This window comes from Heterocephalus glaber, unplaced genomic scaffold (genome assembly GCF_053883595.1).
Source record: "Heterocephalus glaber isolate CG9 unplaced genomic scaffold, H.glaber_assembly_v1.0 deba00001463, whole genome shotgun sequence".
Classification (NCBI taxonomy): Eukaryota; Metazoa; Chordata; class Mammalia; order Rodentia; family Bathyergidae; genus Heterocephalus; species Heterocephalus glaber.
This window is the reverse complement of record NW_028258310.1, coordinates 19,181,008-19,205,414: the sequence shown is the minus strand read 5'-3', so window position 1 is coordinate 19,205,414 and position 24,407 is coordinate 19,181,008. Positions and strand designations below refer to the sequence as shown.

Below are 24,407 nucleotides of genomic sequence, written 5' to 3'. Positions count from 1 at the left end.
TATTAGTATCAGCTTAGGTAAGTCACATTTTCCCTTTCTACTGCTGGGTAAGCATCACTTGCCTTAATAACTACAAAGCCATTTATTTTCACAGTTTATCCCAGATTTAGTCTTATTTGTTTAGATTATACTTGTGGTATTTTACCAAATTCTCTTTTCAAGTTTCTATCCAAGGCATTGTATATGAAAGTGCCAATAGATGAATATTTTATTTTATCATTAAATGCACTAGATTTTAGTGTGTTTGGCATTCAAAAAAGTCTAATTTTCATGGCTGCTTACCAATTGCTTTAAGGAATGTTGAGAACATTTACTGTTTGTTATTCCCAGATACTTCCCTCTGTATTGTTTGGGATGGTTTGTCTATTGATTTTCTCATTCAAACCACATGGCTTTAGTTGGAGCTTTGGTGGTTTTCAGTTACCCCATCTCCATAGTCCAGAGGACTAACAAAATGATGGACCCTGACCAATGCACATAGGTCAAAATCCTTCCCCAGTAAGTACATATTTTGTTACTTTATTTTCTTTACGGTCATCTTTGTGTTCATAGAAAAGGCATTCCCTGAATTCTGAGCTTATACTGATTTTTAATAAAATAAATGGCTGTTTCCTCTTAACTTCATTGGGCACGGAACACAGTGAATTTATGAAAGAAAAAGTTTCCAAAGACTATATAACCTAGAAAGTGACAAGAAATCACATTTTCTCTTCTTATGAGTTATGGTTACAATGCAATTTGGGAAGAGAAGTCAAATTTAATTCATAATTTAAGTGAACTGATATATAGATGTATGATTTCCCCAACAGGAAGATTTTTTTTGCTTCATTTACTGTATTATCTCAGAAGCTAGAAGAATGCTTGCATAGATCAGTATTTGTTAAATGAGTAAATTAATCTGCCAGGGGCAAAGTGGCATGAACCTGTAATCCCAGCTCCCTGGGGGGCTGAGGCAAGAATATCACAATTTCAAGTCTCGTCTGGGGAACTTACCAACTTAGAAAGACCCTGTCTCAATTTTTAAAAAAAATTGTAAAGGAAGGGGAAAAAATTAAAAAGGAAAAGGAACTAGGAATGTAGCTCAATGTGAAGACTCTAGTACAGTACCACAAAAATAAAATGAATTTTTTAATCAGAATTTTGTTTGTTGAACATATATCTTTATAAGGACAGTAAATATAAACTTAGATGTTACTTTTCTTCCCATAACTAATCTTAGCTATCTGAATAAGAATGAAAAATGTCTGTCAAAGACAGACAACGCATTTTAGTACTTCAATGTACTTTGTAGCGAAAATTATCTGAAGTTGTAAATCAGAACGCTTGGTGGCGCTGCAGGCTAAGAGAGTGAAAAACTGCAACATTAGTGACTCCTTAAAAGCCGAACATTTTCCAGCAATTTAAAACGGAAACATTACCGGGGACAGAACATTTCAGAAAAGCAGCTATCCCCGTGTAAAAAAGAACTAACTCAAGACTATTAAACCAAGATAGCTGAGTTGGCTATAAAGCAATTGTGGTGTTAAATACTGCATCTTTTGGACCAGGAGGAACAATGGAGATGCTGCTCCCCAAAGCGCCACAGAAAAGGCAAGTGACCGCCATTATTTTCCTATTACTATTGTGGGAGGTGGGGAGTACGACCATTAAATATTCTGTTCTAGAAGAGAAAGACAGCGGCTCTTTTGTAGCCAACCTAGAGAAAGATCTGGGGCTGGATCTAGGGGAGCTAGCTGTGCGGGGCGCCCAGGTTCTTTCCAAAGGAAACAAACAGTTCTTGCAGCTCGAACAGAAGAGTGGGAATTTGCTTCTAAAAGAAAAGCTGGACCGGGAGAAGTTGTGCGGGGACACAGACCCATGCCTACTGCCTTTCCAGGTGTTACTGAAAAACCCAGTGCAGTTTATTCAAGGTGAATTACAGCTTCAAGATATAAATGATTATGCCCCGGAATTCTTGGAAAATGAAATCCTCCTTAAAATCTCAGAAAGCAGCCGCCCAGGGACTCGCTTTCCTTTGAAAATGGCTCAAGATTTGGACGTAGGTAACAACACAGTTCAGAGCTATATAATTAGCACCAACTCCCATTTCCACCTTGTTACCCAGGATCATAACGATGGCAGGAAATTCCCGGAGCTGGTGCTAGACAGAGCGCTGGACCGTGAGGAGCAGCCTGAGATCCGGTTAACCCTCACTGCGCTAGATGGCGGTTCACCGCCCAGCACTGGGACCTCCCAAGTTCTCATCCTGGTCCTGGACATCAATGACAACGACCCTGAATTTGGTCAGGGGCTCTACAAGGTGCAGGTCCCAGAAAACAGCCCAGTAGGTTCCCATGTCATCACCGTCTCTGCTAGTGATTTAGATACTGGGACCCACGGTGAGCTCTCCTACTCATTTTTCCAACCCTCAAGTCAAGTCATGCAAACCTTTGAAATACACACAACCACAGGAGAGATTAGGTTAAAAAAACTGTTGGATTTTGAGGAAATAGAATATTACCATATGGAAGTTGAGGCATCAGATGGCGGAGGTCTTTCTGGAAAATGCACAGTAGCCCTAGAAGTGGTGGATGTAAACGACAACGCCCCGGAACTGACCCTGTCTTTACTCATCAGCGATATTCCAGAAAACTCCCCAGAAACTGTAGTCGCTATTTTTGGAATTTCAGATCCAGACTCTGGAGACAATGGAAAAATGATATGTTCTATCCAAGATCATCTTCCTTTCTTCCTGAAACCTACTGTGGAAAATTTCTATACCTTGGTCACAGAGGGTGCACTGGACAGAGAGAGCAGAGCAGAGTACAGCATCACCATCACGGTCACCGACTTGGGGACACCCAGGCTCAAAACCCAGCACAACATAACCGTGCAGGTCTCCGACGTCAACGACAACGCCCCGACCTTCACCCAAACCTCCTACACCCTGTGGGTCCCCGAGAACAACAGCCCCGCCCTGCACATCGGCACCATCAGCGCCACAGACAGAGACTCGGGCACCAACGCCCAGGTCACCTACTCCCTGCTGCTGCCACCGCCGCCGCCCCGCGACCCACACCCGGGCCTCGCCTCGCTCGTGTCCATCAACGCCGACACCGGGCAGCTGTTCGCGCTGCGCGCGCTGGACTACGAGACCCTGCGCGCCTTCGAGTTCCGCGTGGGCGCCGCCGACCGAGGCTCGCCCGCGCTCAGCAGCGAGGCGCTCGTGCGCGTGCGCGTGCTGGACGCCAACGACAACGCGCCCTTCGTGCTCTACCCGCCGCACAACGCGTCCGCGCCCTGCACCGAGCTGCTGCCCCGCGCCGCCGACGCCGGCTACCTGCTCACCAAGGTGGTGGCGGTGGACGCAGACGCCGGCCAGAACGCCTGGCTGTCCTACCAGCTGCTCAAGGCCACCGAGCCCGGGCTGTTCAGCGTGTGGGCGCACAACGGCGAGGTGCGCACCGCCAGGCCGCTGGGCGAGCGCGACGCGCCCAGGCACAGGCTGCTGCTGCTGGTCAGGGACAATGGCGAGCCGCCGCTGTCGGCCAGCGTCACGCTGCACGTGCTGCTGGTGGACGGCTTCTCGCAGCCCTACCTGCCGCTGCCGGGGGCGGCGCCCGAGCGCGTGCCGGCCGACCCGCTCACCGTCCACCTGGTCATCGCGCTGGCCTCGGTGTCCTCGCTCTTCCTCTTCTCGGTGCTGCTCTTCGTGGCGCTGCGGCTGTTCAGGAGGAGCGGGCCGGCCGCGCTGGGTCGGGGCTCGGCGCCCGAGGGCCCCTTCCCGGGCCCCCTGGGGGGCGACAGTGGCACGGGGACCCTGTCCCACAGCTACCGCTATGAGGTGTGTCTCACTGGAGGCCCTGGGACAAATGAGTTCAAATTCCTCAAGCCATTATTCCCCAACCTCCCGCCCCAGGCTTTTGGGGAAGAAACGGAAACAAATGCTATTGTCCGTAATAGTTTTGGGTTCCAATAGCGATCTGATGACGATGCAGTGTTTTCTGCCATTTATCTCTATGTTACCAAGATACAGCATTTGAATTTTGTGGAGAAAAATTTCAGCTTCAGGTATAATTTTGATTTTCCTTTTGTAACGGATTTGTCCATTGAACTTTATACAATTTAGGAAAATTCTTTCTTTTGGGGGGGGGGGGCGCCCGGTGTAGAAACCAGGGTCCAGGGGCCTTGTAGTATATCAGTGAACTGTACTCGCAGCTCAATTCTACTTCTCTTCTGTTTACACATTGCCATCCCATCCATGTTGTTGGTTTTCCTGAGAGTTTTGATATCATTGGTATTTGTTATGAGTGATCTTAATAAATCAAATATTATTTTAGTGTTCTACCTAATTCCACCCATTTTGTTTCTTCAGACTCTGAGTATTTGATGCTATATTGGAAAATAATTGAAAATTGAAAATAAATTTAAAATGTTTTATGGCATTTTCATTTTAATTGTTGCTGCTTGGTGCCTGAGGACCACTTTTTGAGCCACCTGATGGATGTCAGTGTCGGAATCTTTTCTCAGAATTATCAGTATGAATTTTACCTGGAAGAAAGCTCTATGACTCGGGACTTCCAAGTTTTTGAACAAATACTCTCAAACTTGGGTGAAGGGAGTGATAGAAACACCAACAAAAATGACAACTTAAGGTATCATTTTGAGTTAAATCAGTAATGTAATTTTGACGATGTGATAAATTGTGACATTCATTATCTATAAATTCCCAGTCCTTTCATTCACATAAAGAGCTTACATATTTAATGTAATGAGTGTAATTAGTCATATTTATAACAATTTGAACCTATTGAACTGTTTTCCATTTTGTTAGGCACCTTACATAACATATGCACACAATGGCAGAAATTCAGTACCTTGTTTCTCAAGGCAGTCAGTTTTTTTGGGGGGGGTGTCAAATTTTGAAAAATCACAGATATTTTGAAGTTCTGGATATTTGAGCTTCTTCATTGATATCTTGTTATGATTAAGAGAATTTCCCCAAAACTTTCTGATTATCAGCATGACTCTATTGTAAATAATGGCTTTTCAATTTTAAAAATAATTCTTTCATGCAAAAAAAATAGTGATCTTATACATTGTTGGGGTTTTGTTGGGTTGTTTGAAAAACAGGATTGTCTTTCCTCAAATAAACCAGTATTTCACCTGATGATGTTTTCTAAATTGATTATTTGTTTTCAAAATTGATACCATTTAGCTAAGCATGGTGGCCCATGCCTATAATCCCAGCACTTGGGAGACTGAGGAAGGAGGATTGCCATGAGGTTAAGGCAAGCCTGAGCTACATAGTGAGTTCAAGGTCAGCCTGAACTACATGGAAAAACCGTCTCAAAAAATTAATATCATTTATCAGGTGATCTATTATTATGAAGGATTCAATATCTATTACCTGAATGAAAAAAGTTAGTAGACTTGTGATTACGTTTTCATAGTAATTGTCATTAAATAGTAAATCTTTTTAAAGAATAATAAAGTCACATGATTCAAACACAAGAAAAATAGCATAATTATTCTAGAACTCAGAAATAGCTTTATTAAGTACATTCTAAAATATTCCCGAATGAGCAAGTAGGGAGGTAGGTGGTCAGTGGTATAGTGTGAATTTTGCTTGTGAGAGGCCCTGGATTCGGTCCCCAGTACTGCATAAAAAGAAAAATAAAACATTTCTATGAATGCATACAAGAATAAATTAATAGATGGAAATAATTTATAAAACGCATGGACAATAAGCTAATTGTTTTTAATTACAACTGTCAGGAAGAATATAATAAAATGTGAAACTATAGAACTTTCTTAAACTTGAATAATTAGGTTGAAAACCTTTTAACCTATAAGGTTGAAAAACAACACTGTAGTGCTTATTAGGGACTGAGGATGTAGCTCAGTATTATTCAATCCCCAGCATAGCAAAAAAAAAATTTGGGTATGATGCATTGAGCTCCCTGTTGCAAATGAGCAAATAGGACTGGGGATAGCCCAGTAGTAGACTGTTTGTCTAGCATTCATGAAACCCCAAGTTTGATCTCAAGCACTGCAAAAAAAAAATGAATAAAAATTCTTAAATCTCCTCCATCTTCATGGTTCTTACACTTCTTGTGATATATATGCATGTACAAATAAACTTATTAACATTTAAAATATATTTGAAAGGATAATTTCTATAATTATTTAGACAATTTATATCAAAAAAATTTAATTTATCCAGATGTGGTTGCATACTCCTGTTATCTCAGTACTCTGAGATTAGGAGGAAAGAGGATCACAAGTTCAACCCCAGACTGGGCAATTTAATGACTTACAGTAGTGGTTCATTTCATCTTGATCCAATGGTCATTCAATAATAAGTTGTTTAATATTTGATTTTTCAGGGGCCAGGGATTTAGCTCAGTGGTTTCGCTGCCCGCTGCACAAGCGCAAGGACTCAAGTTCGATCCCTGGCACCAAAAAAAAAATTTTTTTTGTAATTTTCCTTATATTTATTCTACTTACTATCTTTTGTCCTTATTTCCTATCTAGTTGATATTTACTACATATTTTACATACTTGTGACTGAATTTTAAATTTTTGATGATATAGTTTTGCTTCCAAAAGGTACTTTCTTATCTAAATTTTTCTTTGTATAGAAGCCTTTTAATTTTTAATTTTTGGTGAGATAATACATATAATATTCACCTTTCAAAAAATCCAGTGTTTTTTTAGTGTATTTAAAAGGCTGTGAATTATTACCACTATCTAATTCCAGAACATTTTCACCACCCTGAAAAGAAATCTGGTACCCATTAGCAGACACTCATACCTTGCCCACTCCTGCCTCTGGGAACTACTAGTCAATTTTCCATCTCTTTTGATTTGCCTGTTCTGGACATTACATACAAAGAGAATCATACAATATGTAGCCTTTGTGTCTGTCTTATTTTACTAAGCATGTTGACTTCACAGTTCATTCATTTTCTAGCATGTATCAGTATTTCATTCCTCTTTATAACTGAATAATATTCTGTTGTATGAATGTACCATCTTTGTCCATCATTTGATGGCCATTTGGCTTTCTTTGTACTTTTCAGTTATTATGTATGACAAGTGCTATGAATATTCACATGCAAGATTTTGTGAGGACTTGTTTTGACTTCTTCCAAATATATACCTAGGATTAGAATTGCTGAGTCATAATACTGGCCTTGCATAACTTTGTAGTTATTGTTAAAGAGTTTTCCAAAATGACTACAATTTTACATCCCTATCAACAATACATGAAAACCTGATTTTGTTCTATCCTGTTATTTTGTTTTTAATTGCTACCACCCTAAAGGTATAAAGCAGTGTCTCATTGTGGTTTTATTTGCAGCTCCCAACTGACTAATAATGTTGAGCATCTTGTCATATCCTTATTAGATATTTGTATATCTTCTTTGGAGAATTGTCCACTCAAATCCTTTATTGAAACGCTTTTTGGGTGGAAATACAAGTCAGTATCTATAAGTCTTTTCTTTTGGGTTTGGATTATTCTTCAGAGTGGAATTCAATAAGTATGGAGTGTGGGACAGAAAATATATAAAACTGACACCTAGCACTTTGAGGTTTCCTTGGTTTGGGGAAGGCAGTGCTCTTCAGTATTTGGGAATTTTTACCTTCTTCTCACTAAGGTCTCAGTTGTGTTGGTGTCCCTCAGTCCAGAGCCTTTTCTATTTAACCTCTACAGATATTACACCTTCCATATTCTGCCATTGTGAGAAAAGGAAAGATACTTTGCTTCACTCACTGGCAAAGGAATTCTCGATATTCCTTACTAAGTTACCTTGCTGAGACAAACTACTTGACACAACTTAAAGGAGGAAAGGCTTATTTCAGCTCATAGTTTGTAGAGGGTTCAGGCTGGCTGCACAGCAGGGCAGCAGGGCAGAAATGTATGACAGAGAAGAAGGAGCTCATGATGGGGGCAGGAAGCAGAAAGAGAGATCAAGGGAGGAGAAAGGAAAGTAAATCCTTCTGGGCTATGCCCCTGGTTCATTTATTTTAAATGTTTTCTCTCTATTATATAAATGAGCTTTAAGGAAGCAATTGAAATAAACTGGTGTGCTCCTACCAGAAGTAAATTGAGTCCTCATTGTTAAGTCATATAATCCCAGTTTTTCTATACTTGACTCATTTATCTTATTTCATATTTTCATTTGCTTCATTTTTTCAGGTGTAGTCCTTTAAATAAGAATTTATGGGTGATGCATTTCTTAAATCCTTGTGTCCCTGAGAAGTATAGTAGAGCTGGGTATAAAATTCTTCAATTTCCTTTTCCTCAAATATTTGTTGACATCAAATTTACATTAGTCCTTCCATCACAGCTTCTTCACATATCTAAAATTGACTCAATTTTAACATTAGTTTCTTTCAGAACTCATGGGTGTTAATGCAATATTTCATGAATTTTTCCTCTTTGCTGTATTGTTATCTTTGTACATGAACAATATTGGCTAATGATAAAATTATTGAGTCAAAATTTCTTTCCTTCATAAACTTATAAATATTTCCATTGTGTATTAAATATTTCTCAGGGCAAGTCTAGAGCCTGTTCTGTTTACCTTTGAGCAACTTGCAATCCATTATCCTTGCAATCCATTATATTTATTAGTTTAGGTCTTGATTACAGTAATTTTCTATCACTTTTTCCTGGAACTCAGTGTGTCCTTTTAATCTGATCCATGAAGATATTTTGAAGTATGACATTTATTCATTCATTAATTCATTTATTGTAAATATAATTATTTTTTAAATCTCTCTGATACTTCCAATATGTGAAATTTGTATAGGCCCCTTGCGGCTGTGTTTTGTTTCTGCTTCTTCTCATTCATGTTGTCTTTGTTTCCTTAACATACATCAGTAATTGCTCTTAAAAATGTATTTTTGGGTGTTCTAAAACCCTAAATTCTATGCTTCATCCTTCAAAATGGATTTTCAAGCTGGAAATGGTGGTGCACACCTGTAATCCTAGCATTCAGGAGGCTGATGTAGGAAAATCACAAGTTTGAGGCCAGCCTGGGCCATGCAGCGAATTCAAAAACCAACCTAAACTACATTGTGAGATTCTGTCTCCAAAAAAAGGACTTTCATTTTTTTCAGTCAGGATACTGGAAACAGTATCAATAGGGAACCAAGTTTCTGACTTAAGTTCCTTCCCCTCAATGTATACATATTCAAAATACATGTACAAACAAGGAACAATCTGTACCTACAGTTTCCTCTTCTTTTTTTTCCTTTTCTTTATATTTTCTTTCTGCTTTACTTAATATTTCTAAGTTCCTGGAGTTGGAGGAAGAGAGTATGTTTAGATTTCTTGGTGTTTACATTATGATGTGGTCCTGTAGTATTCTTTACTATGAGGAGGATCATCCTATAATATGCTGCAACTTTGGTTGCCCCTAGCCTTGATTTTTATTTTTTAATCCCACATAGATTTATATCAGAACCAAGTACGAATATTTTCAAAAGCCCTGAGAACATAAGACATTAAATATAAAACATTTTGTTTTTCTGGTACACTGCTTACCCCTTGATTACAGGCTTCCAACAAAAGTGGCCTTATTGGGCTGAGGATGTAGCTCAGTGGTTCCAGCACCTGTCTTGCAAGCGCAAGGTCCCAAGTTTGATCCCTGGTACTAAAAACAAAAACAAAACCAAAGGGCCCTTATTTCTTTATGTTTTCTACTATATTTTTAGATTTTCAATTCTTTTAAAGTTTTATCCATTATATTTTGTTTTCCACAAGAGGGTTATCTGAATTATCTGTACCATCATTATCAGAAACGAGAAGCTCTGTATAATTTCTCTTTAATTTGAAGATTCAGCTTTTCCATCCTTTCAATTATAGATTAATTAGGCTATTTTACTTTACTTGATTGAATCTAGTATTTCTTTCATTAGATATTCTGCTCATCCAAATTCCTGCTCTCCTTTCTGCTCTAGGTAGTAATCTTTTTCTTTTTTTTCTTTTTTTTTTTTTTTTGGTACCAGGGATTGAACTCGGGTCTTTGTGCTTGCGCAGCAGGCAGCGAAACCACTGAGCTAAATCCCTGGCCCTCTAGGTAGTAATCTTAACAGAGAGAACTCTTTATCTGATGAGCTTAGAAAAATATACATTGAAATTAATATAGGTCAATAAGTGTTGAATTAATGAATTAATTTTAGTCTTTATCATCTGACTTAGTAAACATAAAACTATAATAAAATATTTTATTCTTTGTTTTTATAAAATATTCATTTACTATTTACAGGATTTAATACTTGCTTTGTTCACCTAACAATGTATCATTTAGAATAGTGAGCAAACTTTCATCTTTAAAATTGTGACAGTAAGCCCTTCTCTTATTTATTCACAATGAATTTTTAAACTAATTTTGACTTCTTGTGTTATAATGGAAAAAGAAAAAGTACAGTATATGATTCAGCTTCAGACCATGTTATATTTTAGTATACCTATATAGAGATATATATAACAACATACATATAAATACACACAGTAAGTTTATTAAATGTTTTTATTCTTAAATCTCTTAATTGTGCATCTGAAATTTATTATCTTTCCCTATTCTTAAAGATGTGTTAGCTTAAGAGAATAGTGCCTTACCTGATTATTTTATGTTTTATACATTTTCCTTTACAAACTCTGAGGAGCTCCTCTTGTTCCTTACAGTTTGAATATAAGTATAAATTTTTGAATACATATAAACTAGACTTGAGGACAAAAAACAGAAGGCTGTGTATGTATAAATAAAAATATTTTATATGGGGACTTACATGCTTATATAATCGCTGAAAGAAGTGGACAAACAGAAGTGAGAGGATCAGCTCTGACCTGCTTCTAAAGAAATGCTACCATATCCTCAGTGCAGAGAGCAGAATCTGATGCTACAGAAACCACCAAACTGTGCTTCCATAATGTTCTCTCCCACCTTCTAAACTGATGACTACCCACTGGAACAGAACATCTGGATACTAGAGTGGCCTCCAGTTCTCAATGAAGCTGATGGCTAGAAAGAAGAATGCTGTCTTGGCTGCAAGCTCAACAGTGCCAAACAATGAGAAGATGACCTTTGCCTTTCTTCTAAGTCTCAGGTGGAGAAATTTCACTAAAATCTAATTTACAGCAAGAATAACAATTCAAATTAATATGAGAAAATGGAAAAATAGGAACAAAATCTTTGTAAATAGGGAGGGATGGAGGAGGTGAAGGGAGGGCTGGGCAAGGGTGAAAAATAAGAACCAAGAGAGATTATGTAAAGGTGCTTGTTTCCAATGATGAATGTCATTATATTGTATACCTAAAATGTACCAATGATTAGAATGAATAATTGATAATGCAAAATAGGAAGAAAAAGTCCAAAGGGGTAGGGGTAGTGGGAGGGGCAGGGGAAAGGAAAGAAGGGAAGGGAAAAATGATGAGAAATGGAAATAAAGTCTTGGTAAATAGGGAAGGGTAGAGGGGATGAAGGGAGGGCTAGGAATGGGGAAAAAATAAGAACCAAGATGCATCAAGTAAAGGTACAAGTTCCCAATGAGAAATGTAAATGTGTTGTATACCTAAAATGTACTAATAAAAGAATTTAAGTTAAAAAAAAAAGAATAGCAATTCAAAGGAGCCTGGAAAAATGAAGTTTTAAGCTTTCCATACCATAAATTTTTTAAAAGTAGGAATGGATGACATAGGCCAGTGATATACTGGGAAACATCATTGGTTTTAAGGACCTTGTCCCAATAATTGAATTCATTTCTCTACTGCTTTTGAGCCTAAGCTTTCAGGGCCTAAGAAGCAGTTAACTTTATAGCAGTCTGATCATATTGCTCCAGCCATTCACTAACCTATCATCTTAGCCCTAACATAAGTCTAGAATTTCCAAAAGGAAACATAATCAAAACCAAGCAAAGAAAAATGATAACTTGGAGAAAACAGAAAGTTTGCAGACGTACTAATATTTGGGAAGAAACTTCTTATTGATATCATCAGATGAAAAATTGTTGTATCCAAGAAATATGTTTTTAAAAAGAGAGTTCTTGGAAAATATAAACATAATAAAGAAATTAAAACCTAAATGAAATGGCTGAAAATGAAAATGAATCAGAGGAAATATTGCAAAAGATGTTTTAAAATTATAAACAAGAGTGAAAAAGTAGGGGAAGGCCACATCAGAAGTCCAGCATCTGAATTTCAGGTATTCCAAAAAGAGGAGCATAAGGAGGAAAAGACAGACAGAGCGACATAGGCAGAGATGTGAGAGAGAGAGAGAGAGAGAGAGAGAGAGAGAGAGAGAGAGAGAGAAAGAGAGAGAGAGAGAAATAGAGAATGAAATTATCACTGAAGTGATTTTTAAAGCATCTTAGAGTTAGAATAAATAGTTTTCTAGATGAAATGGTTCATCAGCATTCTTGTATAATAGATAAAATATAAGCCTAAAGCAAAACACATCACTGATTTTTAAATGCTTGGGATAATGACAAAATACTATAATAAACAAAAATACATGTCACATGTGGAGGATAAAAATAAGATTAGATGCAAGCTTTTTAGCAAATACATTGGTTTAGATAGATCTTTGTTTTAAAAAAACACTTTAAATTCTAAAAGAAAATTACTTCCACCTAGAACTCTATACTTAGTCACACTTCCAATCAAATATCTTAAAGATATTTTAGTACATTTAAGATCATAACAATATTTAACTCTCCTACATGGTTCTCTGGAAACTGTGTGAAGACACCAAAATGAGAGAGTAATTCAAGGCAGAAAAAGAAAGAAGAAACAGAATGGATACAAAGCAGGATAAAACTGAAATAAATCTTCAGATAATATTTAAGGATGAGTCTAGAAAAAACCATGTCTCAACACAGTGAACAAAAAATGGTCCAGTCTGGAGCTGTGTGACTGAAAACACAGGCATTTGAAAGATATGATCACATCGCTTCTCGGCCTTTTGGCTAAGATCAAGTGTGAAAGATATGATCACTGAGCCACTTGACATTGTATCAATTCAATCAGCTGAACCTATTGGACAATGTGATCTATTAAAACCATTAAGTGGAAAAAGAGGAAGAAAAAAAGTCCCATAAATGGGAAATATAACCAAAATAAGGGGCAAAGAGAATTTCATGACTGACAACAAAGAGAAATTCCAGGATGATAGCTGTGCAGCAAGTGTAGAAAGCAACCACAAAATTGAAAGGAAAACTGGAACAGATTAATAGTCAAAGGCAAAACAGAAAAGATAGTCATAGGTCTACCACCACTGAAGCCATCAAATCCAATCAATTTAAAAGGCACATATAGTCATAAATAACAATTTACTTATAAAATTGTTATACGAAAGAATATGGAAAGTATCTTAAACCATTCTTTGAGGCCAGGATAAGAATTCAATACCAAAACTAAAGAAGTTATAACACAGTACAATATGGACCAGAAAAATCCTAAAACCATCTTGACATGTCAAATCCATCTCTGCATTAGAACAGTAAGACATCATGACTCAACTGCAGTTATATCATGGACTCAAGAATTAAAAAGCTAAAGAACAAATGGATAATTTAAACAAATGTAAAAATTACTTGAAATATGAAAAAAAAAGTATTTTTCTCAAATTGAGATCGACCATGATAAAGATGCAATAAGAGAAACACTCTACAAAGGCAAGACTGACCTACTTTCAGAGTAACCCATTATATATTAGAGATCCTGGCTATTAAGACTTTATATGAACAATATTTCTATATAATACATAAAGCAGGTAAAGCATGAAGGTCATAGGGCTGAAAGTATTCTAGAAAATATATGTAAAGAGTGAAAAGGTTGAAAATGAGAGTATTGCTTAATTCACAACAAAACTGAAAAGAAAGCCACTTATTCTGTTGTAGGAGCTTCATTATTGCTAATCAGTATACAAATAAATGACAGGTCCTCAATGTTTTACTTTTTATGTAGGGATCACTTTCATATTCTTTACTAACAATTTTGAAATCGATTTTCATCATGTCTTAGGATTTTTTCAATTGAAAAAATACTTTAATATCGAAAGTTAATTGATTCACTGGTCATGAAGCAAATGTAAAAAATTCTTAACTTTCCTTTTTATTAGTATATATTTGTGATAATCATTACATTCCTCTTGAGAAACTAGTATGTATACATATTGCATCTTGATCATTTTTATTCTCCCATCTCCCACTTCCTCAGGTCCCCTTTCCATCTCTACAGAGTCTACCTCCCTGTTTCCTACCATTTGTCTTTTATTTTGCTTTTTAGATAATTAATATTTGGGGTTTCTCATTTGGGTGGGGAACTAGAGTTTAATGCCCCTGGATTTAAGAAAATAACATGTATTTTTCTACAAATTCAGATTATCAGAGGGGGAAACGAGTGTGAGCTCTTACTTCTTAGCATTACTGTGATCATTTGAGGAGAAAGAGAGAATGGAACAGCAAAGACCAGGAAAAAAATCACTCCTGTGGCCAAATGTACTGAGCCCGCCATCTTTTTGTTCTATTAGTGACAACGGGAATAACGTTCACAAACCGCAAGGTGGCGCTGCTGGCTAAAAAGAGAAAAAATACCCTCGCAAAGGATGTTACTGATTCCAGCATCAAAGGAAAATCTGACTAGAAAGGAAGAGAAATCGGGGTAATAGGAGTTGAGGGAAAGTGCAGATCTCTCCTCAAAAGAATTGGTATTATCCAGCTCATTTTTAAGGATTTAGTCCTGGCCATTTCCAAGAACTGCTTGAGGTCGAGTGGGAGTGTTTTTGAGAAACTGACCAAAGAATGGAAGCCAGATTGGAGCGTGCTGTGCAGAAAAGGCAAGTCTTATTTCTTTGTGTAATTCTGGGAATGTCGTGGGCTGTCACAGAGCCACTGCGGTATTCTGTAGCAGAGGAAACTGAGAGAGGCACTTTTGTGGCCAACCTAGCAAGAGACTTGGGGTTGGGGGTGGAGGAACTGTCAGCCCGGGGATCTAGAATTGTTTCCGACCAAAACACAGGATTTTTACTGCTCAATCCGCTGACTGGTGATTTGCTTCTAAATGAGAAACTGGACCGAGAGGAGCTGTGCGGCCCCACAGAGCCCTGTGTACTGCCTTTCCAGTTATTATTGGAAAAGCCATTTCAGATTATCCGTGCTGAACTACAGGTCAGAGATATCAATGATCATTCTCCAGTATTCCTAGACAGACGGATTCTGTTGAAAATATCAGAAAGTAACACCCCAGGGGCGACAGTTCTCCTAGAAAGTGCACAGGATTCAGATGTTGGAACCAACAGTGTGAGTAACTACACCATCAGTCCCAATGCCTACTCCCATATTAACCTGCATGATGACGGGCACGGAAATATCTTTCCTGAATTGGTGCTGGATCAGGTGCTAGATCGCGAGGAGATGCCTGAGCTCAATATAACGCTCACAGCCTGGGATGGAGGCTCTCCGCCCAGATCAGGGACCACCCTGGTACGCATCCTGGTGGCAGACATCAATGACAACGCCCCTGAATTTGTGCAGTCCTCCTACAAAGTGAAGGTGCCTGAGAACACCCCCGTGGGATCCCTGGTTATCGCCGTATCAGCTAGAGATTTAGACACGGGAAGCAATGGGGAAATAGTGTATTCGTTTTTTTATGCCACTGAAAGAATTCTCAAAACGTTTCAAATTAATTCAACGTCTGGCAATCTTCATCTTAAAGCCGAATTGAACTATGAGACAACTGAAATTTATTCGTTAACTATTCAGGCCAAAGATGGTGGAGGACTTTCTGGAAAATGTACCGTGGTTGTTGAGATAACAGATATAAATGATAATTCACCGGAAATTCTCATGTCATCACTCAATAGTCCTATTGCAGAAAACACACCCGAAACAGTCGTTGCCATTTTTAGGGTTAGAGACAGAGATTCGGGAAACAATGGGAAAATGATGTGCTCCATCCAGGATGCCCTTCCCTTCGTCCTGAAGCCATCTGTGGAAAATTTCTATACTCTAGTAACAGAGAGTCCACTGGACAGAGAGACCAGGGCCGAGTACAACATCACCATCACGGTCACCGACTTGGGGACACCCAGGCTCAAAACCCAGCACAACATAACCGTGCAGGTCTCTGACGTCAACGACAACGCCCCGACCTTCACCCAAACCTCCTACACCCTGTGGGTCCCCGAGAACAACAGCCCCGCCCTGCACATCGGCACCATCAGCGCCACAGACAGAGACTCGGGCACCAACGCCCAGGTCACCTACTCCCTGCTGCTGCCACCGCCGCCGCCACCGCCCCGAGACCCGCACCCGGGCTTCGCCTCGCTCGTGTCCATCAACGCCGACACCGGGCAGCTGTTCGCGCTGCGCGCGCTGGACTACGAGACCCTGCGCGCCTTCGAGTTCCGCGTGGGCGCCGCCGACCGAGGCTCGCCCGCGCTCAGCAGCGAGGCGCTCGTGCGCGTGCGCGTGCTGGACGCCAACGACAACGCGCCCTTCGTGCTCTACCCGCCGCACAACGCGTCCGCGCCCTGCACCGAGCTGCTGCCCCGCGCCGCCGACGCCGGCTACCTGCTCACCAAGGTGGTGGCGGTGGACGCAGACGCCGGCCAGAACGCCTGGCTGTCCTACCAGCTGCTCAAGGCCACCGAGCCCGGGCTGTTCAGCGTGTGGGCGCACAACGGCGAGGTGCGCACCGCCAGGCCGCTGGGCGAGCGCGACGCGCCCAGGCACAGGCTGCTGCTGCTGGTCAGGGACAATGGCGAGCCGCCGCTGTCGGCCAGCGTCACGCTGCACGTGCTGCTGGTGGACGGCTTCTCGCAGCCCTACCTGCCGCTGCCGGGGGCGGCGCCCGAGCGCGCGCCGGCCGACCCGCTCACCGTCCACCTGGTCGTCGCGCTGGCCTCGGTGTCCTCGCTCTTCCTCTTCTCGGTGCTGCTCTTCGTGGCGCTGCGGCTGTGCAGGAGGAGCGGGCCGGCCGCGCTGGGTCGGGGCTCGGTGCCCGAGGGCCCCTTCCCGGGCCCCCTGGGGGACGTCAGCGGCACGGGGACCCTGTCCCACAGCTACCGCTATGAGGTGTGTCTGATGGGAGGTTCTTCTGGGGCCAGCGATTTCAATTTGTTAAAACCTATTGTTCCCAACCTTCTACCCCAGACCACAGGGAGAGAAGTGGAAGAAAATTCCTCTTTTCGGAATAGTTTCGATTTTTAATAGAGAATGAAAATATAATTCTTTCGTTTGTGTATATATTCCTACTTAGAAGCGTATATTAGATTGGTGTAATGAATTTTATTTTTAACAAAAAAGTTCTAAAGTCAAAGAATAAATTTCTTTGCATAAAAGAGAATCCAGCCCGCCCCCCCCCCCCCCGCAGGATTGAAACCAAGGCCTCTGGGTCTGGAAGGCAAGGGTTGCACCACTGACTTGCATTCCAGCCTATTCTGATTCCAGACAGGGTCTAAGATGTGCAGTCTGTGCTCAAACTTACAATCTTCCTCTCAACCTCCGCAGGATCTGGTGTTGCAAGCATTCACCACCTTGCCCCACAATTATCCACTCTCATTCCCAAGAACCCTCCACAAAACATGAAATGTATATGCGTCATGTTTTATTTCAAACAAATATGCTTAAAGTGCAATCTACTAAATGATAACACTTTTTTTTTTTGGTACCGGGGATCAAACTCAGGACCTTGCCCTTTCGAGGCAGGCAGCAGAACCACTGAGCTAAATCCCAGGCCCCATACACACTTTTAATCTAAGAAGAATCCTATGATGAGAGGCATTTAAGAAATGAGCAAATAGATGTTCATAGAAGCTCATAAAGTTCACGAACTAGTGGATGACAGAGCAGTGTCTCGGCTAATTTTGTCTGATTTTGTATCTGTAAACTTGCACCAATGCTCCGTTCTTTTCTGTCATTAATTATCACAGGCAAGTTATTACCTAAAAAAGAAGAAATCTATCATATTCCTCATTTTCTTTTATATTTAGAAATAATGTTCCTATTAGTCTATAGTTTTATTTTCTCATAAACCAACAACCCTGCTTTTATGGGTTAATTATTCATCTACTATTATTAAAGGGCTGGTCTAACCAAATCTGGATTTTTTTTTAAAGTGAAAGGTCAACCTGTACTGTTTCCTTCTGTCCTGAACATGAGACTTTCATCTAACAGAAAAGATTAATGGTTGTTTATAGGAATATCACATAATTATGACTATTTTATTAGTTCATTATTCTCAACACTGCTAAATTTTTCTGCAGCCATCCACAGCTACATTGGTAACACATTTTTCTGCTTAATAGGGTTTATTTTTAATTTCCTGCTCAGTATACTGCACTGCTGAATCAGAAAAATTTAAGAAAAGGAATGCTTTTAAGTGTGTCATATCATAGAGAAATATGTTCTTAAAAGTTAGAAATTCTGGAGAGTTTAAGAAGCTTTATTTATTTTGATAATATGTAACTGCCTGTTCTTTAAAGATCATCGTGGTTGAAGTTGTAGTAGTTCAGTGGTAGAGTGCTTGCCAAGCATGCCTGACATTCTAGGTTCAATCCCAAGCACTAAAAAATGTATTCAGATATTTTTGTATGTATGTGTTTTGCAAACATTATAAACTAGGGCCAATAACTCCAAAAAATAGCATTGTTGTACATCACTAGTGGGACATAGTCTAAGGACAAAAAAAATCTCACAGAAGTAAGGTTTTCATAGAATGAGGATAAAATTATCCAGTTTCCCCAATAAATAAATGAAAATAAATAAAATGAAAAAGGGAAAAGGAATGTTTATACAGTGAAAAGACTTGAGATCTACCAAAAATCCAATTTGTGGGGGATCTTGTGTGGATCTTGATTCAAACAACATGATTTTCAAACTATTTGAGAATTTGAATATAGATGATATTAAATAACATTAAATTAATTAGCCAATTTCTTAGGCATGATAATGACATTGTAGTTAAGGTTTTCACAAAAGCATTAAGGAAATGCATAATAAAATATTTGTGAGTGAAAATTCACTTTTCTTAAGATGTGAAAATATTAGAAGGATAAAGAATTATGGTCAAATCATAATTGTCAAAACTAGTGATGACTACATGAAGGTTCATATATTACTCTTTTTATGAGGTTTAAAATTTTTCAAAACTAAAAGCTTTTAGAAATTGATCCTGTGAGGCGTTAAATTTTTAAAAAATATATCTTCCCAAAATACATGATCACCACTGATGTCACATGTTTATATCTCTATTTAAGCAAACTCTCCAGCCTTTCTGTTAGTCATCTTCACCATTTGACATGATAACTTCTATAGAAATATTCCTGTTCATCCATTCTTCTACTGTGTGAATACTGAGGTATTTTTTCTATTCATAGCAATGGATTCATGAAGACTTGGTTACTTGGTTACTTAGTTGGCATGTATAGTTTATTTATGAGGTTAATTTCTCTCTGCATCAGTTTTCTGTCCTGTAAGGTGGGGGATTCACAACAGTTCTATGTTGTATGTATTATTATCCTCTCCTTACAGATGAAGACACTAAGGCAAAGAGGTTAAATAATTTGTGCAAGGTTCAAAGTTAGTAATTATTTCTGTGGTTAATGGCAGCAATGTCATTCCTCTTGTTTAGCTTTCAGACAACTGTCTTCCCAGTAAAGGTTAGCGACCATACAAGTGGTGTTATAACCTTAACACAGCCAAGTTGTACATACTATACAGGAACTGTTAGGAATATTACATCAATTTTCATCCCAAAATATGTGAGATCCTGTGAAGACGCATGGTGGCGCTGCAGGATAAGAAGGGACAAGCCAGAACTGCAGCTTCTCCGTTAACTAGAAAATTTACCAGCAAAGCCTGGAAGCCCACAGGAGACTTGGATGCCACAGAGAGGAGGTCTGGGTCCTCTGAAAAAGGACTCAAAAATTACTGGTATATTTATCAGGTGTCTTGTGGAAAACCTCGGTTTCAGACAGTGGGGACTTCACAGTTCAGAGGGAAACACCTCATGGAAAGCTGTATCACACAAGAACAATGGAAACTGGTGGGAAGCTCCTTTGCAGACAAAGGCAAGTCTTTTTTTCCTTTTTCCTACTGGGTTTATCTCTGGTGGGAGCAGTGGAACTCAGGAGGTATTCTGTGGTGGAGGAAGGGGAAGGCAACTCCTTTGTAACCAATTTAGCAAAGGACCTGGGTCTGGAGCAGAAGGAACTGTCCAGGAGGGGAGCTAAGGTCATTTCCAAAGGGAATAAAATGCATTTGCAGCTCAATCAAGAGACCGGAGATTTGCTGGTAAATGAGAAGCTGGACCGAGAGGAACTGTGTGGGCACACAGAGCCCTGTGTGCTACGTTTCCAAGTGTTGCTGGAGAGTCCTTTAGAATTTTTCCAAGCTGAGCTACAAGTAATAGACATAAATGACCACTCTCCTGAGTTCCTGGACAGAGAAGCTTTGCTTAAGATATCAGAAAGCAGTGCTCCTGGGACTACATTTCCACTGAAGAAGGCTCAGGACATGGATGTTGGACCAAATAATATAGAGAACTATGTAATCAGTCCCAACATCTATTTTCGGGTCCTCACCCGAAAAGGCAGTGATGGTAAGAAATATCCTGAACTCGTGCAGGACAAAGCTCTGGATCGAGAGGAGGAAGCTGAGCTCAGGTTAACTCTCATAGCCCAGGATGGCGGCTCTCCACCCCGGTCTGGCACTACTCAGGTCCACATAGAAGTGGCGGACACAAATGATAATGCCCCTGAATTTGAACAGCCTCTCTATAGGGTGCAGATCCCTGAAGACAGTCCCATAGGCTTCCTGGTTGTTGCGGTCTCTGCTACAGATGTAGACCTAGGAGTCAATGGAGAGATCTCCTATTCACTCTTCCAGGCTTCAGAGGACATTAGTAAAACATTTGAGATCAATCACTTGACCGGAGAAATTCGACTGATGGACCAACTTGACTTCGAAAGAATAGAGTTCTATGAAATCAATGTAGAAGCTAAAGATTCTGGAAGCTTTGGTGGAAAATGCATCGTTCTAATCCAAGTCTTGGATGTGAATGACCATGCCCCTGAGGTTACTATGTCTACACTTACCAAATCCATCCCTGAAAACTCCCATGAGACAGTGGTTGCAGTTTTCAGTGTTTCAGATCTTGACTCAGGAGAAAATGGAAAAATAAATTGCTTCATTCAGGACGAGCATCTACCCTTCTTACTGAAGTCTTCAGTGGAAAATTTTTACACACTACTAACAGATGGACCACTGGACAGAGAGAGGAAGTCAGAATACAAAATCACCATCACGGTCACCGACTTGGGAACACCCAGGCTCAAAACCCAGCACAACATAACCGTGCAGGTCTCTGACGTCAACGACAACGCCCCGACCTTCACCCAAACCTCCTACACCCTGTGGGTCCCCGAGAACAACAGCCCCGCCCTGCACATCGGCACCATCAGCGCCACAGACAGAGACTCGGGCACCAACGCCCAGGTCACCTACTCCCTGCTGCTGCCACCGCCGCCGCCACCGCCCCGAGACCCGCACCCGGGCTTCGCCTCGCTCGTGTCCATCAACGCCGACACCGGGCAGCTGTTCGCGCTGCGCGCGCTGGACTACGAGACCCTGCGCGCCTTCGAGTTCCGCGTGGGCGCCGCCGACCGAGGCTCGCCCGCGCTCAGCAGCGAGGCGCTCGTGCGCGTGCGCGTGCTGGACGCCAACGACAACGTGCCCTTCGTGCTCTACCCGCCGCACAACGCGTCCGCGCCCTGCACCGAGCTGCTGCCCCGCGCCGCCGACGCCGGCTACCTGCTCACCAAGGTGGTGGCGGTGGACGCAGACGCCGGCCAGAACGCCTGGCTGTCCTACCAGCTGCTCAAGGCCACCGAGCCCGGGCTGTTCAGCGTGTGGGCGCACAACGGCGAGGTGCGCACCGCCAGGCCGCTGGGCGAGCGCGACGCGCCCAGGCACAGGCTGCTGCTGCTGGTCAGGGACAATGGCGAGCCGCCGCTGTCGGCCAGCGTCACGCTGCACGTGCTGCTGGTGGACGGCTTCTCGCAGCCCTACCTGCCGCTGCCGGGGGCGGCGCCCGAGCGCGCACCGGCCGACCCGCTCACCGTCCACCTGGTCGTCGCGCTGGCCTCGGTGTCCTCGCTCTTCCTCTTCTCGGTGCTGCTCTTCGTGGCGCTGCGGCTGTGCAGGAGGAGCGGGCCGGCCGCGCTGGGTCGGGGCTCGGTGCCCGAGGGCCCCTTCCCGGGCCCCCTGGGGGACGTCAGCGGCACGGGGACCCTGTCCCACAGCTACCGCTATGAGGTGTGTCTCACTGGAGGCCCTGGGACCAGCGATTTCAAGTTCTTAAAACCAATTTACCCTAATATTCTCACACAGGGTCCTGGAAGTGATAGTGAAGAAAATCCTAACTTCTGAAATAGCTTCGGATTCAATTTTCAGTTAAAAATTGTTAATATTTTCACATACTTTTTAAGTGCTAGACTATCATATCAGTTAGTTTTGTACTACTTGTTATGCAATACTAGTTATATTTTCAGTTTAAAATTTTCATCGACTATTTATTGCTTTCCAATGTTATTTTATCCTTTTTTCAGTAGAGGCTAGTTTTAATTGAATTGCCATTCATTTTCAATAATGAGTTTAAGGTTTTAATCCTTTATAATGAATAATCCTTAATAATGAGTTTAAGCTTTTAATGTACAAAGGTTTGTTGTTGTTTCTAATTATAAGAACTGAAGATTTCATTTTTCTCCCGTTTAGTTGTTGGTGCTGGAGGTTGAATCCAGGCTGTAGGAAATGCTAAGCACTCACTTTGCTTGAGCTACAACCCAAGTCCCTCTTCTGCCATGTTTTTCGTGTTCTAACCACCCATCTATTGCACTTCCCTCATGTAAGAAGTCACATTTACACTTTAAATCTTATTCTAAAAATGGGAGGGCAGGGGAATGGGGAAAAAATAAGAACCAAGATACATCATGTAAAGGTATAAGATCCCAATGATGAATGTAACTGTATACAATAAACTTAATGAAAAAAATCTTATTCTAAAGTTTTATTTCTTTATGTTAGAAATCATGGTATTTCTAAATCACAGCATTTAAAGACATAATTTTTTGTTGCTGTGTTCATTATAAAATGAAACAAATCATTTTGTGATTGATATTGTACTTCTATAATATCTTTGTGTTGCTTCTTTAATTACACTTAGTTGTATTATGTTCACTTTGCTAATATATAAAACAGACCATGTCTTATAATTCCAATCAAATGTAATAAACTGCATGAAAATGAGTATACATTTTTAAGCATTTTGAAAAATTGTGTGTGAGAATATTGGATGATAGAACAGTATTTACATTTAATTTTTCTTTGTTTTTTTTTTTGTTTTTTTGTTTTGTTTTTGGTACCGGGGATTGAACTGGGGACCTTGTGCTTTCAAGGCAGGCGCTGGAACCACTGAGCTAAATCCCCAGCCCCAGATTTAATTTTATTTTATAAATTTGTTTTAAGGTTATTTTCTAGTTTCAAAATCAAGGTAAATTAGAAATTATGAAGAAAAACAATAATTTCTTCAATCTCCAGTCCCTTCTACAGAGTGGCTTCTTCTAAAATTGATCATAGTTCTTATAATGACTGTACTACTTTATCTTGACATTTGGTTTTATATTTTAATAATTTCTTGCTAGAATAAAGTTTATTTCTTAATTTCCAACAAATAAACATAATCACTATAGATTCCTTCTTCTATTCTCCTAATATAATTGTTAAGGTTGAATAGTAGAGTTTATATTGCTAAACTGTCTTCTAAATACACAAGAGCACAGTATCATTACATTTCCCTTCTGGAAAAATAACTTTCCTAGACCTGATAATTGCTGTCTTGTACTTACATAATTTTCTATTAACTGCTTTTGGGTTTTTTGTTTGTTTGGTTGGTTGGTTTTTGATACTGGAGATTGAACTCGGGACCGTGCACTTGTGAGGCAGGCGGCAGAGCCACTGAGCTAAATCCCCGGCCCTTGCTATTGGTTCTTGACATCATCTCTCTGGAATATCATCTTTCTCCTTAAAATATTAAACTGTATGAGATAACTATTAACTGTGTTTGTTTCTTGCAGATTTTCAGCCAAACTTCTACTTCATTTACAATGTTTGTTTTATGAGCTGCCTTACTAGGGGTATTTTCCTTTCATATTTTCCTGTGTCGATCCCCTGTTGTGTTAGCTTTTCACCATTTTGACAAAATACCTGAGAATAAATAATTTAAATAGGTTTATTTTGTCTCATAGTTTCAGAGGTTTCAATCTATGATCAACTGACTCCATTGTTTTTAGACTTGTGGCAAGGAAAAACATTATGGTAAAGGAAAGGTGCTCACCTATGTCAGCCAAGAAGCA

General features: G+C 40.5%; 3 protein-coding genes across 3 annotated transcripts; all 3 read left to right on the top strand.

The window, feature by feature from the left end:
* Window positions 1–1,263: 1,263 nt before the first annotated feature.
* On the top strand, window positions 1,264–6,564 carry LOC101696900 (protocadherin beta-17). The gene has a single exon (XM_087180639.1). The coding sequence runs from the start codon at window positions 1,556–1,558 to the stop codon at window positions 3,956–3,958; it is 2,403 nt and encodes an 800-aa protein (XP_087036765.1). The 5' UTR covers window positions 1,264–1,555; the 3' UTR covers window positions 3,959–6,564.
* A 4,650-nt stretch (window positions 6,565–11,214) lies between these two features.
* LOC147826691 (protocadherin beta-7-like) lies at window positions 11,215–17,223 on the top strand. The gene has a single exon (XM_087180637.1). The coding sequence runs from the start codon at window positions 14,797–14,799 to the stop codon at window positions 17,203–17,205; it is 2,409 nt and encodes an 802-aa protein (XP_087036763.1). The 5' UTR covers window positions 11,215–14,796; the 3' UTR covers window positions 17,206–17,223.
* Window positions 17,224–17,347: 124 nt separating this feature from the next.
* Window positions 17,348–24,286, top strand: LOC101697277 (protocadherin beta-13). Its single transcript, XM_087180642.1, has one exon. It carries the CDS (start codon window positions 20,032–20,034, stop codon window positions 22,423–22,425), a length of 2,394 nt encoding a protein of 797 aa, XP_087036768.1. The 5' UTR covers window positions 17,348–20,031; the 3' UTR covers window positions 22,426–24,286.
* The last annotated feature ends 121 nt before the right edge of the window (window positions 24,287–24,407 follow it).